Here is a 14,367-nt window from a genome sequence, read left to right on the forward strand (position 1 = left end):
GTTGTGCTAACAGCGGAGTTGGAAGACCGAGGACTGTGGGGGCATACAGCAGCGTGCGTTGTGCTAACAGCGGAGTTGGAATCGGCCAGCTGCTGCTCAGGAGAAAGATGGGAGTCTCCTCTCAGGAAGGTGTAGACCCAATGAGTCGGGAATGAATCAATGGCAGTGCAGTTTGGCCCTTGCTTTTTGTTTCTGTTTTCTCTAAAAATTAGCCAATGACAACCCTGTGGACTGCATTGTTGTGCTGGGGGATGAATGTCTAGGTTGTGTGGTTTCTGAACGAGACAGTGGCCCTGGCAGTGGACTCCAGCATGCCAGTCTTGGTGCAAATGGCACAGGGCGGACAACTTCATGCCTTTCTACGTGGGGTCAACATGAGTTCGAGTCAACTGGATGGAAACTAACAATTGATCTGGATTTCAAAAGCCAAGAAATCACCCTGGATTCTTTGTGTTGGGGGCCACACCTACAGGGTTTTTGGGCACCTTTGAGACTGTGGTCCTTCATAAGTCGCTGAAAGGCCTAGGGACAGAGGACGCACATGGTCTTGGCCCTCCTGGCTTACCTGGCAGCTATCTGCACCTCCAATCAAAAGCCCAGCGCAGAGCTCGGTTGACCTAACTCTTCCGTTCAGGTACTCGTAACGATTGCACACTTTGTTCTCGATCACAGGGAGCTGAGCTTCCTTGAGTAAACCAGCCCCAGAGGTGCCTGCGTTGGAGAGATTTTAAAAAATGGTTATCGCAGCTTTGTTCACAATAGCAAGGAGCAGGAACAACCCAAGTGCCCATCAACAAACTAATGGATAGAGAAGCTGTGGTATATTCGCACAATGGGATACTACGCTGCATTGAAAAACAAGAAACTCATGAAATACTATTCAAAATGGGTGACCCTGGAGGATGTTATGCTGAGTGAAATATCTCAGTCACAAATACTGCATGGTGCCACTATTGTAAAACGGGACTGACATTGGGGTTGGGGCGCGACTGAGAAAGATGAGATAAATGATGTATACTGCATTGAAACAGATGAGGGAGAGAACTGTTTAAAAGGGATATATGATTAGGTAGTATTGTCATGACAGGAGTCCAGAATGAAGGCTGCACAGTGGAGTGGACTTGGGGTGAGGGATTGCATATCAATGAAATAATTTTACTTTTCAAAGGGAAGAATGAACTGGAGAGGAGGAGTGAGCAGGAAGAAAAGTACAACAATGACTGAGTGAATGGAAACCCTAAGTCTGTAAATTTTCATTAAAATTAATAATAAAATTTTTTTTTAAATGGTTACTGTTGACAGGGGAGCTTCTAGAACAGCAGAGCAGCTCGTCTGTCCTGAGGTTGGGAAGCCTCGTCGGTTCCCAGCACTGTCGGATTCTGTTCTCTGTGAACCTGAGAGCCTGGGTGGCAGAGTGTGTATTAGGGGCAGCTGACACACTGGCAGTTGACTCCCCCAGCCCCTCGAGAGACAGAGGAGCGGTTCCCGCCGGTGACGCTGTGCAGCCTGGAACCCGGTGAGGGTCGCTGTGAACCAGAACCAGCTCCAAGGCAGTGAGTTTTCAGATCCTCACAGCGGAGATGTTCTGTCAAACCTGAGGTTCCCATACAGCTGCATTTGCAATTTACTTTGTGTTTATTTAAGTATTGTTGCTGTTACGTTTTGTTCTCGACTTTGCCTTTACAACTATAAACAAGTGCTTTTTTATATGGAAAGGAAGTTTGAAAAACACAACTGCTACTATATTTAGACATTCTCTTTTAGGCTGTTTGAAGGAGTTCTGGTGCCACAGTGTGCCGTTATGTGTAAGCTGCTAACAAAAAGGTCGAATGTTCTAATTCACCAGACACCCTTTGGGAGAACTGGGAAGGCTTGTGCTCTCATAAAGGGGTACAGCCTTGAACCGTGTGTAACACTGTTGTTGTTGTTGTTAGGTACCATCGGGTTGAGTATGGTTCATAGTGACCCCGTGAACAAAAGTTCTGAACCCTATTCTGTCCTGCTCCATCCTCACACTTCCTGACACACAAGCTCAATGCCACAATCACCATGTCAATCTACCTGGTTGAGGGTCTTCCTCTTCTTCACCAACCTCCCACCTTCCCAACATCACGTCCTTTTCCAAATAATAGCACCTCCCAGTAACATGTGAGGCAAAGCCTCATCATTCTTGCCTCCAAAGAGCACTCTGGCTGCACCCTCTCCAAGACATATCTATTCATTCTCTTGACCATCCGAGGAATGTTCAGTGTTCTTCTCCGACACAACAGCTCAAAGGCATCAATTCTTTTTCTGTCATCCTTATTCACTGTCCAGCTCTCAGATGCCTAGCAAGTGATTGGAAAGACTACGGCCTGAATCAGATGCACCTTAGTCTTCAAACTGACATCACTACTCTTCAATAATTTTGAAACATCCCTAACTGCAGATTTTCCCAGTGCAATTGTCTCCTTATTTCCTGACTGCTCATATCAAGAGTGTTAATTGTGGATCCAAGCAAGATGAAGTTGTTGACAGTTTCAATCTCCTCTCCATCCATCATGCCTCTGCCTATTGGTCCAGTGAATGTGTAGCACTAAGAAGCAACAATTTCATAAAATACTGTATAACATAGGAGAGTCTAGAGAGCATTATGCTGTGTAAACTAACTCAGTCTCATAAGGACAAATTCTGCATAAGATGAGTATTATGAGGATAGATAGTAAGATATGTGTAAAAGTCCAAGGAAGGAAAGGGCCATCGGGACCCCCTCTGGAATGAGGGGAAATCACTGGAATGGGGGGGGAGGGGAGGGGGTGAAGGAATCAGGCCTTCCTTCTGTCAGAAGGTCCCTGACAGTGGACTTGCCCAGTGCAATATGTCTCCTGATTTCCTGACTGCTGGTACCAAGCATGTTGATTATTGGTCTAAAGATTAAATCACTGACACCTTCAGTCCTTTCTCCATCTATCATAATGCTGCTTGTTGGTCCTGTGGTGAAGATCTTTGCTTTCTTGATGTTGAGACGTAATCCACACTGAAGGTCGCAGTCCTTGATCCTCTGCAGCAGATGTTTCCGGTCCTGCTAACTTTCTGCCAAGTTGGGTCATCCACATAATACGGCTGGTAAATGGGTCTTGCTCCAATCCTGAAGTCACTTTCTTCTTCATAGAGACAGGGTTTGTGAATTATTGGCTCGGCATACAGACTGAGTGAGTATGGACAGAAGATACAACCCTGACACACACTCTTCCCGATTTTAAACCATGCTGTGTTCTCTTGCTCTGTTCGGATGACATCTTCTTGGTTTATGTATAGATTCCATCTGAACACAATTAAGTGTTCTGAGATTCCCATTCTTCTCAATGTTAGCCATAATTTGTTGTGATGCACACAGTCAAATGCCTTTGCATAGTCAATAAAACACAAATAGACATTCTTCTGGTATCTCTGCTTTCAGCCAGTACCCATCTGACTCCATCAAGAAAACCAGAAGACTATTTGTGCTTCTTTGACTACAAGTGTCCAACACTATCCCTGGTTCTATGGCCTCTTCTAAAACCAGCTTGAACTCCTGAAAGTTCCCTGTTAATGTACTGTATACTTTTCACTGAGAAGTAATCTTTTCTTGTACAAATTTACCACCTGGTATCATATACTTCTGAAGTTGTTGTTATTGTTATATGCCATCAAGTCACTTGCAACTCATAGCAATCCAATGTACAACAGCCCTGAAACCTGCTCTATCCTGTGCCAACTTTATTGTCTCAGACACACCTACCCTCATTATCCCAGTCACTGTATCAATTCATCTCATTGATGGTCTCTCTCTTTCTCCGTCCCTCCACTCTTCCAAGCATGATTTCCCTCTCCATGGACCAATCCCTCATTGCAACATGCCCAAAGTATGTTAGATGAAGGCTCAGAATCCTTACCTCAAAGGAGAAGGCTGGCTTCACCCTCTCTAGGATGAACCTGTTTGTTTTCCTGGTAGTCCATGTTATATTCAACACTCTTCTCCAACACCACAGTTCAAAGGCATCAATTCTCTTCTATCATCCCTAGCCACTGTCCAGCTCTCTGACACATAGCAAAAACAATTGTGAAGACTATGGCCTGGAAGCAGGAATGGCATCCACTTCCTAAACAACATACCTCCAGAAACTCTATGAACTTTGATAAATGTTGATAGTTGTAGAGGAGCTTCAGGCCTTTTGTTCATAGGGTCACTATGAGTCGTGCTCTACTACAAGGCAATCAACAATAGCAACAACAATCTGTCCTGTATCAGGTGCACCTTAGTCTCCAGACTGATATCTTTGCTCTTCAATACTCTAGGGAGGTCTCTGAGAACTGACTTTCCCAATGCAATTCATCGCTTGATTTCTTGGCTGTTGGTACCAAGAGTGTTGGTTGTAGATCCAAGCAAACTAAAACAGTGAACAATCTCAATCTCTTCACCATCTATCATGATGCTATCAATAGGCCCAGTGGTGAGAATCTTTGTTTTCTTGATGTTGAGCTTCAATCCATATTGAAGACTGCAGACCTTGACCTTCTTCAGCAAGCACTTCAGGTCCTCCTCAGTTTCAGCAAGCAGGGTTGTGTCATCGGCATAATGGAGGTTGTTGATGAATCTTCCTTCAATCCTGATGCCACATTCCTCCTCATAGAGCCCAGCGTCCCAGATGATCTGTTCTGCATATAGATTGAAAAGGTATGGAGACAGAATACATCTCTAGTGTGCACCCTTCCTGATTTTGAACTACGCAGTATCTCCTTGATCTGTTATGACAACTGCCTCCTGGTCCAAGTATACGTTTTGCATAAGCACAATCAAGTGTTCTGGGATTCCCATTCTTCTCAGAGTCAGCCACAGCTTGTTGTGATCCACACAGTCAAAATCCCTTGCATAGTCAATGAAACACATATAGACATTCCACTAGTACTCTCTGTTTTCATCCAACATTAATAATTAACATTAGCTATAATATCCCTAGTACCATAGCCTCTTCTAAACCCAACCTACACATCTAGCAGTTCTCTGTTGATGTGCTGCTCCAGTTGTTTTTGGATAATTATCAGCAGAACCTTGCTTTTATGTGACAAGAATCTGGAGCACAACCACCTGGCCAGCTGACTGAAAGAGATCTGTATTTTTTTTCCATTCCAAAGAAAGGTGACCTATGAAGTTAGCACTTCAATCATGCCTACTTCCTCTTGTAGTCAAACAAGCACAGTCTTCTGGTATTCTTTTCATTCTGCCAGAATCTATCTGACATCAGCAATAGTATCTCTAGTGCCACAGCCTCTTCTAAACCTAGATTGAACTTCTTGCAATTCCCTGTCTATGTACTTGTTCTAGCCTTTTAAAAATTATCTTATCAATATTTTGCTTACATGTCAATGTTAATGATATTGTTCAATATCTTACACATTCTGTTGGATCACCTTTCTTGGGAATGGTAACAAGTATGAATCTCTTCCAGTCAGTCAGGCAGACAGCTGCCCTCCAAATTTCCTGGCATAGATTGATGAACACATCCAGGGCTGCATCTGTCGTTTGAAACATGCCGATTGGTATCCCAGTACCCCATTGATTTATGGGGCCTAATTTTTTGCCAATGCCTTTAGTGTAGCTTAAATTTCTTCTTTTATCACCATTGGCTCCTGATCATATGGTACTTCCTCAAATATTTCTTTCAGTCTTGGTCAATTCCTGGTACAGTGATTCTGTGTATTCCCTCCATCTTTTCTGATGCTTCCTGGATCATTCAAGATTTTGCCCATAGCATTCTTCTGTATTGCAACTCAAGGCTTAAATTTGTTTTAGTTCTTTCAACTTGAGCCATGGTGAGTGAGTTCTTCCCTTTATAGTCTCCAACTCTAGGTCTCTGTGCATTGTTAGTTTGCTTTGTCTTCCCAAGCTGCCTTTTGGAATCTCCTTTTCAGCTCTTTTATTTCAGCGTCCCTTGGTTTTGGCTTCTCAATGCTCTAGAAAGCAAGTTCAGGGCCTCTTTTCACATCTATTTTGGTTTTTTCATACTCCTCTGTCTGCATTCCTTGGAGAGGGAGGTCACGCTTTTAAAGGTGGAGGGACGGAGAAGGGGAGGAAGACCCTCAACCAGGTCAGCACAGTGACTGCAGCAATGGGTCTGAGTGTGTCAGAGATTGTGAAAACGACACAGGACAGGGTTCATCACTGTTTATAGAGTTTCTGAGTTGTACTCGCCTAGACAGCACCTAACAACAACTATAATGTCCTCTTTCAGAGTTAAGGAAAGCGAGATTGAAAAGACTATGGGATTTTCCCAAGATCATGCAGTGGCAAGCCTGGGATTTGAATCTAGATGTGTAACATCATGGTCCAAATTCTTCAGGCTTACATTGTGAGAACAGCGAACAGTAGAAGCCAATGGGCCTCCAGCTGCCCTCAGCATTCCACATCTCGGGTCAAGTTCATTCATGTTCCTTAACACTGTAGTGAGTCTGTTGTTAGCTTCCATTCATTGGATTTTCAACTAACAGAAACAACTTGTGATAGAGTAGGACCTGCCCACCCACCAGGTTTCCTAGTCTGTCATCTTTACAAAAGTAGGTCACCAAGCCTTTCTCCTCGGTAGAACTGTCAGCCTTTTGGTGAGAGTTGAGCATTTAATCATTACACCACCAAACTCAAGCTCCCAGAAATCCTATGGACATATCATGGCTCCTTGTAAAACTGTCAAATTATTTTCTAAAAGGGTGTCCAGGAGCCTTAAGCCAGAAGAAGTAGATGGTGTATCACAGCAACCTCTAACAGAGATCACAGTGGAAAGTGCTAGACAGAGTGGGAGAAAAATGTGAAACAAAGCACAGAAACTTTTAAAAGCTCACACTTTCTGACCTGATAAGCAGATGGAATGTGAGAATGTGGTCCTTATTTATTCTTCAACTTAGAGCCAAACAATAGTCCAGTTTTACAGTGACTGCTAACATCAGGAAGGCACTCACTCCTTGGACTGACCAGCCCTGGACGGTCACCACGGCAGCATCTGACCAACAATAAAGCCCAGAAGGCAGATGGAGTAGGACAGACACATGGAACTGAGAATTACAGGAAGTGGGCAAAGTGCAATTACACAGTGGGCTTTGCAGTTAACGTTATCAAGCCGACTGTGGATCAGTGGTTGAAGGGAAAACCAATTTGCTTTGTAAACTTTTACTCAAATCATAATTTTAGAAAAAGGTGTGTCCATGTGAAATATCACTCATCCACACCCTCGTGATGACTTAATATTTGTAAAATATTTGCTAATACGGTAGGTGGAAAGAGTCTTTACTGTTTGAAACTTTACATTTCTTTGCTAATTAGGAAACATGCACATTTTCCTGTGTGCTGGTTTTATTCGTTGTATTTCTTCTTTTGTGGGGGGAAAAAAAATCTTTTTGGCAGATTGAAATAGAACATTTGCAAAACCGCCAGAGGAAATGCTGTTTTTCCATATGGACACACCCAGGGGTATCTCAAGATTTTTGCAAAGAATCCAATTTTGCAAGCTCAGCCTTCATCGGAGTTTTGCAGAAAATGATTTGTTAGTGTCAGGCAGCCAAGGAGATGGGGTCTTATTTCTTCTACAAAGACTTTTTTCATAAATTCAGCAAATGTTCTTGGGTTGAGAAAACTGAAGTGTTCATCTGGAGGGTACATGAGTGTGTATGAGAATTGCCCCTTGGGAAAGAAGAGTGCTGCCGGAAAGTAACGCTCTGAAGGAGAGATCAAACCTTGTGAGGCGTCGTGGCGCTGCAGGAAGGTCCTGGCTAGAAGCACATTGCTGCCAGCTGAGCCCCTGAGAAGAGGGTCCTGTCGGGTCAGCTCCCACACACAGCAAACCTGTGTATGGCAAACCCCTGCTCAGCCCTGCGTCAGCCTCCGTACAGCCACCGTGTCAATCTGTCTCACTGAAGAGCTTCCCCTTTTCCATGACCTTCCACTTTCCCAAGCACGATGGGAGTCCTTTCCTGCTTTCTGAGAGTGAATTTACCACTGTCACCGCTGTCTTATCTGTTTCTGAGCCTGTCGGACATGCTGGGCACCTCGTTTTGATCACACAGGAGCATGACTGCCCGTCCTCCCTGGGAGTTGTTGTGGATTCGAACCACCAGAGAGGAACAGCCTTTGTAGTACAACTAACTCGCTGTGGACTGTACCCCCAGAGCTTCCTATTCTCAGACTTGTGGGCTAAAGTTTAAGGCTGTTGTTTTAAAGGAAGGTGTCTTGAGTAGAGCATATGTTAAAGTTTTTAGCTGAAAATGGAAATATTGGAGGTTTGAATCAACTCAGAGTGATTTCAGGAGAAAGGTCTGTAAAATCTGGTGAAAAACTCATTGTTTCAATCAACCAAAAGCCCTCTGAAGTGCCCTCCTGGACTCTGCCTTCCTGGGGCTCCATGAGGGGCCCTGACCAGACAGAGGGTCGGTGGTACGCTACTGCCATCTGGTGATCTGGAGAGAAGCGGCACGGCCGGAGCCTGAGGCCGACCTGGGAACAGAGGCCCCAAAGGCAAAGAAGCAGGAATGAGCAGAGTGGGCTGCAAGGTCCTGAAAGATTCCTGACAGCAGGCACATCTGGAAGGGGACCTCGGCCTTGGCACGATTATGGTCAGATTGTCTTCGTTAGGGAAAGTCTTTGGAGACGTAAAAAGGGAAATTTATCAACATGAGTATTTTGGCCTGATGTGCAGAACCTCAGTATCCAGACTGGAGTTATGCTGTAACTTCCTGGTCCAGTTAATCTTCTGAGAATCACAGTTAGAACTGATAGATGCATGATCAGACTGAAGACTCCGTCAGGAGTATAGGTTACGGGGAGAAGAGGGACCAGAGGGGTGGTGATGGGCTCTAGGGTGAGCCCACGGGGTCCTATGAGGCTCAGCACACACTAGCTACGTGATGTTTACTGCTGCTGATGGAGAAGGAGAAGAGGAAAGAAAAGAATCTCGGGCGTTAGTGAAATGCATCCCCAGTGCACACGGTTGTCCTCACATCCCTACGGGGGCACCGTCACTACCTCTATCCCACAGGTCAGGGGACGGTGGCAGGTCCTGTGGGTTGGCTCTGCTCTCTGACTCACGGCAGAACGGCCCCACTGGGGTTTCGTGGCCCTGACCTCTGACAGCAGAACTGCAGGCTTTCTCAGAATCACTGCGGGCTGCGTTCTGCTGAGACCTTCTGATCAGCAGCCCAGTGTGCCACCAGGAATGGACCGAGGTGTGAAACGCGCACCTCCTTACTCATAGCAGTCTCCAGGCTGTGAACCTTCACGGCAGAAGACGGGCCCATCTTTCTCCAGGGAAGGTCCAGTCTTTCCTGTTGCAGCCCAGCACGAAGGCAGGCATTGTGCCATCAAGGCCTAGAGGAAGCTACTTTCTCACTGCTGTCAGGCCAGAACTGGCAAAGCTGGCCCTCCAACAGGTATTTGGGGTCAAATCACTTGCCAAATGTCATGCACATGGGAGGTGATTAAGTTACAACTCACCCAGATAGGTAAATATAAAATCTATAGAATTGGTTTTCTGGTAGCCTCGCAGCTAGAACTTCTGTTGCAAGTTCACCATATTTCTCGCTCTCGCTCTCGCGCTCGCTCTCTCGCTCGCTCTCGCCCTGGTGTGTGTGTGTGTGTCCTTAGCTGCCATTGAGGTGAGTACAACTCCGCGATCCTATGAACAACAAACATGAATTCCATCCTACCCTCATCCTCTCTGACACACTTGAGCCCATTGCAGCAGTCACTGTCTGTCCATCTCGTTGAGGGCCTTCCTGTCTCTCACTGACCCTCCACCTTGCCAAGAAATAGCCTCTTCTAGAAACGCATCTTCTAGAAATCTATTTGAGAGACGAAACTTCGCCAGTGAGCTGTAAGGACTGTCCGATCAAGTGTGGAGAGCCTGGCACAGGGACACAGGGAGGCAGGGCCTGGTGGCACAGAGTGAACTAGCGGACTTTCCAGCTCACTGGCTCTCCATTTTCAGGGAAGTCCTAGCTGAGTTGAATTGTTCTGTCATTGTGAGGTTGGTGTCTGACACACCCTCTAGCACAGCAGAGAAACAGCCCTTCTGTGGTCAGGTGTCTGTGAGGTGCTGGGTGCTCTGGGCACATTTTCTGTTTCCTCCACCCACCGCAGCAGCCTGCTAGGCCATTTCTCAGCCGAGTAAGCGAATTCCACAGGATTCTGGGACTCCTCTGTGGACCGACAGCTGGTAAGCAGTGAGTCAGAATCCCGCCTCAAGTGCGTCCAACTCCACTGGCCAGACAGGCAGTTCCCCGGGCACCATGCTGCACGTCTCACTAAGCTTCTTCAGGGATAATCACATCTCACTCTTGTACTGGTTACGCTGAAAAGGACGGAGAGAGCCAGGAGCAGCGTGGTCGTCCACAGATGAGCTTTGCGTGCTGATAGCATCCTTTCCACGCTGGCGGGCTCCAAACTGAGGATGGGAGAACCATGCAGAGCTGAGAGGGTGAGGGTTTACAGTCGGACAGGAGGAGCAGACAGGAGACCACGTTCGTTGTTTCCTCCACCTCTGGGATTTACTGATTCCGTTTACCTCAGTCATAAAACCCCTCTTCAACTGAAGTCTGATGCAGAAAGCTAACATGTAGAACACAGTCTAACACACTTTTACAGACGAGTTAGAAACCTGGTGAGCGCAGAGTTCATGCAGAGCTGGAACTAGTTCCCACGCCCCTGATTCCCATCCACAACCTTCTGAGGAAACTGAGGCAGAAATCCCAAGAAACCATCCCAGTATTCTGGGACCAAGGTGCTAAATTCAGTGGGTTTTATTATTATCAGAGTACATGGCAAAGCTAAGAGATTCCCAAGCACACTGGAACTGAATCCTGCATAAACATGGCCGCTCTTGCCCTGCACTTTGACCTGTGCCGAGTATCACCTCACAACTGAAGAGCTGGGGGTCTTCCCCTCTTTCTCCTAGCTGTCCTTCTGTTATGTCCTGAACAGCTTCTCCACAAACACATCAGAAGCAGACTATTGTGACTATTATCTTTGTTGTTACTGTTTTACACCAGGCTGGCGACACAGTATGGCCAACTTCAAGTGAGAAATCATTTAACAATCAGTGTGTGAGCTTCATGTCAGCTGTGAAAACTAGGCCAGGTGCTAATTGTGGAACAGACCATTAACTACTCACATGCAAGTTCAAACTGAAGCCAAAGAAGTTTAAATCAAATCCACAGGAACCAAAATTTAACCTTGAATCTATCCCACCTGGATTTCAAAACCACCTCAGGAACAGGTTTGAGGCCTTGAACACTGATGGAGGACAAAGACCAGATGAGCTGTGGACGATATCAAGAATATCATCCAGGAAGAGTGCAAAAGATCATTACAAAGACAGAGGAGGAAGAAAAGACCAAGGTGGGTGTCAGAATAGACCCTGAATATTGCACTAGAGCACCAAGAAGCCAAAACAAAGGGAAGAAATCAAGAAGTTAAAGTGCTGAACAGAATATTTCAAAGGGCAGTGTGGGAAGACAAAGTATTACTATGAAATGTGCAAAGAACTGGAGTCATAAAATCAAAAGGGCCAGACTCACTCTGCATTTCTTAAGCAGAAAGAATATTGTTGTTGTTGTTGATTGCCTTCAAGTCAAGCATGACTCACAGCGACCCTGTGAATAAAAGGCTTGTAGCCCCTCTACAACTATCCACATTTAACTAAGTTCATAGGGTTTCCAGTGGCATGTTATTTAGGAATTGGATGCCACTCCTGCTAGAAGAACAAATGCAAGCCCAAGTTGCAATAACTAATGATGTGATAGACAGAATATTAAGTGATCCAGGAAACATTAAAAGAAGATGGAAGGAGTATACAGAGTCACTGTACCAAAAAGAATTTGCTGACACAGAAAAATTTCATGAAACAACATATGATCAAGAGGCAATGGTGTTGAAGGAGGAAGTTCAAGCTGCTCTGAAGGAATTGTCAAAAGATAAAGCCCCAAGAATTGATAGCATACCAACTGACATATTTCAACAAACAGATGCTGCCCCTGGATGTGCTCGTCAGGCTGTGCCAAAAAATCTGGCGGACAAGTACCTGGCTAACTGACTGGAAGAAATCCATATTTATTCCTATCCCATAACAAGGTGAACTGACAGACTGTGGAAATTATCAAACAATATCAGTAATGTCACACACAAACAAAATACTGCTGAAGATTATCCAGAAATGACTAGAACAGTACATTAAAAGAGAACTACCAGAAATACAATCTGGATTTAGAAAAGGCCATGGCATTAGAGACATTATCACCAATGTCTGAGTGATTTTTGCTGAAAGCAAACAGTATTTGACTAATGTCTACCTGTGCTTCATTGATTATGCAAAGGCATTTGACTGTGTAGATCAACTTGTGACTAACCTTGAGAAGAATGGGATTCCCAGAACACTTTATTCTGCTCATGTAAAACCTGTACTTGGATCAGGAGTCAGTTATCAGAACAGAGCAAGGAAACACCACATAGTTCAAAATCATGAAAGGAGTCCATCAGGAATGCATCTTGTCTCCGTAACTTTTCAATCTATATGTGGAACAGATCATTTGAGAGGTTGGACTTTGAGGAGGAATGTGGCATCAGGATTGAAGGAAGACTTATTAACAACCTGAATTATGCAGATGACACAATCTTGCAAAACTGCTACAGAAGGTCAAGGACTGTAGTCTTCAATATGGACTGAAGCTCAACATCAAGAACACAAAGATTCTCACCACTGGGACAATTGGCAGCACCATGATAGTTGGAGTAGATATTGAGGATGTTAACAATTTAAGTTTGCTCAGCTCCACAATCAACAATGTTGGCACCAGCAGTCAGAAAACTAAAAGACAAATTTCATTGGGGAAGTCTGCTGTCAGGGATCTCTCCAGAATGCTAAGGAGCAGTGATGTCAGCCTAGAGACTAAGGTGTGCTAGATCTAGACCATGGCCTTTGCAATTACATGTTTTGCAGCAGAGAGCTGGGGGGTGATTAAGGATGACAGAACTGATGCCTTTGAGTGTGGTGCTGAAGACGAGTATTGAACATACTATGGACCGCCAGGAGAAAAATAGGTCTGTCTTGAAGAGGGTGAAACCAAGTTTCCCCTTGGAGGCTAGGATGTTGAAGCTCCATCTCACACACTTTAGGCACATGGCTAGGAGGGCCCAGATCTTGGAGAAGGACATCATGCTTGGAAGGATGGAGGGACAGCACAGGAGAGGAAGACCTTGCATGAGATGGATTGACAGGATCACTAGGGCAATGGACTTAGGTGCAGTGGAGTCAGTGAAGCAGCCTCAGTATAGGGCAGGGTTCAAAGCTGTTGGATGTGGAATGTCTATGAGTCACAGGTGACTCAATGGCACATGACAACAACATCAAAACCCTGTGTACCTGGAAAAACAACAATGATGTTTAAATTACAGGCTGAGTGGGTCCAAGAAATTCACCGCCGCAAATTCCTGCATGCTGCCCTACAACTGATTATGAAGGCAGAATAATACTCAGAATAATATTCAGAAACGAGAGCATTATCAAGTACCCCAAACTGCCCCCTCAGAACTCGAAAAAGGCATGCTCCTTCTGGCACGTGAAACAGGGCTGCTGCTCCACCTTTGACCCGGAAGGATCCCAGCCCTGGTGATGACAGCACTCTCATTTTCTCCCATAGGCTGTGGGGGGAAACCAGTTACATTGTTGATCTCACCTTGCGTCTCACCCCAACCTGTGATGTAGCATTCTGTCCGGTCAGCAACCACGTAATTTGAGGGTGGCAGGCACGCGGGGATGACTTTGTCAGTGATGATGGCAGAGCTAAAGAGAAACATCACAGTTCTCATCTGGTTACCTTCTGACCGCCACCTGGCTTGAAAGCTCAGAGTTTTTCAAATTGCTGCAAAATACTGCTGTCATCACTTTTTCAGACTCACTAATAATACACCATTTCAAAAGGCAAAATAAAACCGAGGAAGATAATAATTTTCTGGTTTTTAACGACCTTGAAGTGCATGGTGTCTTAGATTCCCCTGAAGATATGACTATCCTTGGAGGAGACTTGCCAGCCTGGGAAAATGGAATACTTTCCTGAGCCTGAGTGTGTATTAGCAACCATCACCATGAAGTGAAAGAGTTGTAGGTGTAGCATTGTACCTCGTATATTAGAAACTCATTCATTTTACACACGAGGAAACTGAGTCCTGGAGATTTCTTCCCAAATCAGGTAGGGTGAGGCAATGCTAGGCTGTAGCCTCAACTTTGTAACTGAAATCCAGCCTTCTTTCCACAAAAGCCAGTTGGTTGATATCATTCGATCATGAAAGGAAGTGGTTCCCTCATCTTAGGG

The 14,367-nt window shown here is 45.2% G+C and overlaps 1 protein-coding gene across 2 annotated transcripts in view; it reads right to left on the reverse strand.

Moving 5' to 3' along the window:
* The window catches only part of LOC102866146 (plasminogen-like), a 75,045-nt gene that overhangs the window by 1,534 nt on the left and 59,144 nt on the right, over positions 1-14,367 (reverse strand). For both annotated transcript variants that reach the window (XM_006882774.1, XM_006882773.1), the window contains 2 exons: positions 13,732-13,838; positions 566-711 (listed from right to left, as the gene is read on the reverse strand). In XM_006882774.1, the coding sequence (XP_006882836.1) occupies positions 566-711; positions 13,732-13,838 (253 nt within the window). The remainder of the gene's footprint in view (positions 1-565; positions 712-13,731; positions 13,839-14,367) is intronic.

The sequence above is a fragment of the Elephantulus edwardii genome, unplaced genomic scaffold, assembly GCF_000299155.1.
Source record: "Elephantulus edwardii isolate Elephantulus edwardi_28Jun2011 unplaced genomic scaffold, EleEdw1.0 scaffold00024, whole genome shotgun sequence".
In the NCBI taxonomy this organism is placed as follows: Eukaryota; Metazoa; Chordata; class Mammalia; order Macroscelidea; family Macroscelididae; genus Elephantulus; species Elephantulus edwardii.